This window comes from Rhincodon typus, chromosome 41 (assembly GCF_021869965.1).
Source record: "Rhincodon typus isolate 14 chromosome 41, sRhiTyp1.1, whole genome shotgun sequence".
NCBI lineage: Eukaryota > Metazoa > Chordata > Chondrichthyes > Orectolobiformes > Rhincodontidae > Rhincodon > Rhincodon typus.
Window position 1 is genome coordinate 5,664,192 of NC_063372.1, and position 5,548 is coordinate 5,669,739.

At 42.4% G+C, this 5,548-nt stretch overlaps 1 protein-coding gene across 6 annotated transcripts in view; it reads left to right on the plus strand.

Moving 5' to 3' along the window:
* The window catches only part of LOC109925562 (spermatogenesis-associated serine-rich protein 2-like), a 107,322-nt gene that overhangs the window by 70,004 nt on the left and 31,770 nt on the right, over window positions 1-5,548 (plus strand). For all 6 annotated transcript variants that reach the window (XM_048618971.1, XM_048618970.1, XM_048618972.1 and 3 more), the window contains one exon: window positions 3,211-3,346. In XM_048618971.1, the coding sequence (XP_048474928.1) occupies window positions 3,211-3,346 (136 nt within the window). The remainder of the gene's footprint in view (window positions 1-3,210; window positions 3,347-5,548) is intronic.

The window sequence follows — 5,548 nt, forward strand, 5'->3', positions numbered from 1 at the left end:
GGTTAACCCCTGACCAGAAACGCAATTCAACTTGCCACATAAACACAGTGACTACAAGAACAGGTCAGAGGCTAGGAATACTGCAGCATATAATTCACCACCTGACTCGTCCGAGCCTGTCTATCATCTACAAGGCACAAGTCAGGAGTGTGATGGATACTCCCCACCTGCCTGGATGGGGGCAGCACCAGCAACACTCAAGCTTGACACCATCCAGGACAAAGCAACTCGCTTGATTGCCACTACATCAACAAGCATGCACTTCCTCCACTACCAATACGCTGTGGCAGCAGTGTGTACTATCTACAAGATGCACTGCAGAAATTCACCAAAGATCCTCAGAGAGCACCTTCCAAACCAATGACCACTTCCATCTAGAAGGACAGGGCAGCAGATACATGGGAACACCACCCCCTGCAAGTTCCCCTCCATGCCACTCAGCATCCTGACTTGGAAATATATTGACATTCCTTCACTGTCGCTGGGTCAAAATTCTGGAATTTCCTCCCTAATGGGCTACCTAAAGCAGGTGGACTGTAGCAGTTCAAAATAGAGCTCACCACCACCTTCTCAAGGGCAGCTAGGGATGGACAATAAATGCTGGCCTGGCCAGTGATGGCCACATCCCACTAATGAATTTTTAAAAAAACACAACAGTGTGTTGGAGACGTCAGCCATTTTTGAACCCATTGAATTGGAAAGGAAGCAAGATACTATTGATCCCAAGCGCCTCAGAAGGACGTGGTCTGTCCTCACCCTCCTGCTGGGTTACAGCAGCAAGAATAAAATGTAACAAAATAAGTATGCTGCACTTCTGTGCAGTTGTGCAGTTGCTTGAGTGTTGCTTTTCTGCGTCTATTCAGCAAGATGACAAAACACAACAAATCCATTTAATCCAAAATACTTTGTGTGAAGTTAGACCTGAGGTGCCCCATAAATTTTGTGATTGAACATTTTATTGATTACTTTATGGAAAACCACATTTTTGTTGGTTTTCAGGTTTGTTTTCTTGGAATACCTTGTCCACAAAATGTTAACTAGATGACACCATAAAGCTTTGCAAACACAGTGGTAAATCCATGTGTCAAGTCCTGTTTTTGTGTCCAGATCTTGGTGTTCCTGTGCAGACAGTTGAACACCAATAGGTATAAGAGCAAACGTGGATGTCTTTTCCTGTCTGTCCTTTGCAGTAAACTGCTGACAAGCCATTGATAACATAAATTTGCCTGTTTAGTCAATACACCAGTTAATTCTTCAGCAAATAACTGAAGAAGAATAATATTTGTGCTTTAATGTTTAAACAGTACTGTTTCATTGACCTTCGGTGTTGTAGAAATTGTAGAAACGCAACAGCACTTACTGAGTTAATTTGTTAATGCTGTTGTATTCAATACAATTTAATGTCATGCAGACCAGTTGGTTTTCTGGGAGATGGCTTACTCCACAGCAGAGACTACCTCTACTGCGTTGGAGATATGTGGCCAGGTAGTTGGTCTTGTATGTGACTACAGCTGGTCAGATGACAGGGCTTTTACTGATTTTTTTTTAAAAGGAAAGGGATTCAGAGAATCCCTACAGTGTGGAAACAGGCCCTTTGGCCCAACAAGTCCATACCAACTCTCAGAGCATCCCCATCCCCATCCCTGAACACTATGGGCAATTTAGCTTGGCCAATCCACCTAACCTGCACATCTTTGGACTGTGGAAGGAAACCCATGCAGTCACGGAGAGAATGTGCAAACTCCCGAGACAGTCACCCGAGGGTGGAATCGAACCCGGGTCCCTGGTGCTGTGAGGCAGCAGTGCTAACCACTGTGCCATCATGCCACCTTTTTAAGGCTCCTGCATCTTGTATTCCCAGGTGGTCTCCCATCCAAGTACTAACCAGGCCTGAGTCTGCTTAGCTTCCAAGATGGGGCTTTTTCCCCAGACTAGTATGGCCATAGGCTCCTCAGTGGTGCTTAAAACAAAACATCCATAAAGGCTGTCCAAAGTGAAGATTTACGCACTTGCTGTTGTACATGGGTCCAACAGAATCATCTCCCACATGTCACTTCATTGTAGAGAATCTGCAGAGTCAGTCATCACCAGCTGTATCAGCTGAAATTTTCCCTAAAGTAGTCCGCCATACATCACAGTAGCCATTGAGATCAAACTTTAGACATCATTGTTTCCATCTACATCTGTTATGTCAGCTAATACGCAGTTACATTCATCTGGAGAATCTATGACCTATGAAATTGTAGAATTGCTCGATTATGTAGAACTGCAATGCAGCCTGAAGGCTAGGCTCCTTGACACCAAAACTGAGTCGACTGCATATGTGCAATTGTTTTTCAGTCACAATTTGGGGCTTTGTTTATGCTTGTTGTACCTTCCTCATACAAGCCAACAAAAAATGTGTCACTGACCTCTTCAGGCAATTTGGCCAGTTTTTTTTGTAAAAGCATCTTGTGTCTCTACCATTAGTAAATGTTTAGCAAGCACAGTTAATCCCTTTTAATTGAAGAGGTGGTACACAGTTGGAGGTGATTATCCTTCGGATGAGACATGAAATAAAGATCCCTAGCTGCCCTCAGTTGTGCATAAAATATCCTAAAACATGATTTGAAGAACAGCAGAGGAATTCTCAATACTGTGTCCTGACCTGTATTTGTCCCTCAGCCAACATCATTAAAACAGACCATCTGCTCTATTGCCTCATTCATATTTGTGGGTGCTCTCTGAACTCAGTTGGCTGCAGAGTTTCCTACATTACAAGTGTGATTACACTTCAAAATTACACTGTAACACACTTGCCACATCCTGAAAGATAGATAAATACAAATTTCTATACTCTTCGCTTTTTTCCTTTGCCCTGTTACCTTTGGGATTGGCGCAAAAGGCTAGTTGTAATGTTCTCAATTAGTGTTGTAGCCAATAGTGTGGTATACTGGAGAACATGAGGAAAAGCCTTCAGTACCTCTCGAGCCAATCTGTTGGTGGGGGCGCATAGTTTCATTGTGGTATCAATCATCTTTGTGATGAATCGAGAAGTTTTTTCTTCCACATCTTAGCACATTATGATTATGCTGCAAGAACACTGATTCGCATGCAAAACGTTGCAGGCCATTTAGTTATGTTGGTGGAATTGCTTTATTTAAAGCTCAACTCCCTCCAATATTCCTGTATATTGACGAGCAATTTACTTTCACCTTTTTGTTTCTCTAGGTGCTAATATAGAGAAGTCTGCAAAAGACTTGCAGCGATGTACTGTGTCCTTAGCTAGGTACCGGGCAGTTATTAAAGAGGAAATGGACATTTCTATTAGGAAGATGAAGCTGGCATTTGCTGAACTACAAAACTGGTAGGTCATTCACCAAAAATAAATGTTATTCCATAATCGCTAAGCTGCAAATTAGCAAATTGATTGTATGTATTGTGAAGCTAAATTAGTAGCGAATAATCCACCTTAAATACTGGTTTCCTTTTTAAGATGCTTCATTCCACTTTTGACATAATTAGAAAGTATTTAGAGTTGTGTTTATGTTTCATCTGTCAGCACATTCTCAGCTAAATTCTCATGCATTCTCCTGTAATAATTGTAGAATGTTTGAGGAACAGAGTACACGTCGGGAAATACGTTTAAATGATTGAGCAGGTTTCACAGCATTCGCTAAGGCTTATTGCTCTGTTAGGACATAATTTAGACCTTCATGTTCCCAATAGTTATTTGGCTGAGATTGCTGAAATTGTTCCTGTTCTGAATTATGACTAGCATATCAATTATACTTGCTGATGGCAATACCAAATGTTCTTAAATAATTATCTCAGTGGAGGTTTCAGCATTTTGGATTTGCTTTGCATCAAAAATCTGCTGATGTCGGTTTTGCATGTATTTATGACTCCATTGAATCATTTGGAAAGTATATCTAAGAATTACCTAAATGCAGATTGAGGTGGTCAAGGCAAGATAAGTCACTGCTGAGCAGGATGTAGCAGTTTAAGGAAAGTGTAATCACTATGCAATTGATATATTTCCAGGCAACATGACTGTAAATGGAACTTGATTTTGTTACCAAGCCCTTGCATCCCTACTGTGTATCTTTAGTCATATCCTGTTGCCTGACTGCACCCACAACAAATAATAATCTTTCATGTAAGTGTAAACAAATTTCAACAAGTGCAATTAAGTCAAAATCTATCTGTATAATTATCTTGTGGAACACTTCCAGCAACTACCTTCTACATCCTTGCAATATTTGTAACCCTATACAGTTCTCTAATTCTGCTCCTTACCTTCAAACTATCAGAATTCACTACACCTGCAAAGTGGATCATCTTGCCTCACCCTTCCACAAAGTTTTTTTTCTAATGATACCATACATTTAATTTTGCGCCAGTCAGGAGGGAAGGTGACTTGTTCACAGGAATCTACAGGTTGAACTTTAAATTCACCTGCTTATGCTGTGGAAAATTGCCGGGAGAGTCCACATTTGAAAAATTGAGTGGAATTATGTCACAAATCTCTGTTTCAGTGATGTTTGGTGTGTTTCCATCATTTTGAAACTTTAATGGCTGTTCAAGTGTTTGTGTAAAAGTATCCTGTTGTTATTTCTTGCATTTTCTAATGAATGCCTTTTGAGACTTACTGTATATAATGTCTGTCACTGTACCCTACTGCATAGTCAATTATTCAATGGTGAATAGCCAAATGCAGATCTCCTGGTGAATCTGCTAGCAACATAATATAATCTGGAAAAATGCCAGCGTCAATAGTGCAAGTGATTGGAGCAGGCACTCATAAGCCATTTCTTTACAACACCCTTCAACCCATGAAGATGCAAAATAGGATGAACTGTAGTGAACATCCTTCATGTTTCTTCCAAGAGTGCCAGACTCCGTGAATCTCCCATCAAAACAAACACAGATCTTGTACTCAGTACATATACTGGAAGCTACCTGGCACAAAAGAAGATGGTTGTGGTTGTTTGAAGCTAGTCACTTTACCTCCAGAACATTACCGCAGGAGTTCCTCAGGGTACTGTCCTGGGCCCAACCATCTTCAGCTGCTTCACAATAAGCTTTGAATTGAATTGAAGCATTTATTGTCACACGGTTCAATGTAAAAATACAGTGAAAAGGGTGTACCTTTGCCATACATACATGGCGCCATTCACATTAACTTAGAAAAAGATAAGGGAAAAAAAAAACTTGAGAGTCCAATTTTCCTTCCACTGTCACAGTCCCACTCTGGGCTTTCCAGCCCACACCATCCCTCCACCCACAGTCCTGCTCCGGGCTTTGCACCACACACCATCCCTCCGCCCACAGTCCCACTCCGGGCTTTCCACCCCACACCATCCCTCCGCCCACGGTCCCGCTCCAGGCTTTCCACCCCACACCGGGCTTTGCACCCCACACCATCCCTCTGCCCACAGTCCCGCTCCGGGCTTTGCACCACACACCATCCCTCCCTCCTCCCGCAGTCCCGCTCCGGGCTTTCCACCCCACACCATCCTTCCGCCCGCAGTCCCGCTCCGGGCTTTCCACCCCACACCATCCCTCC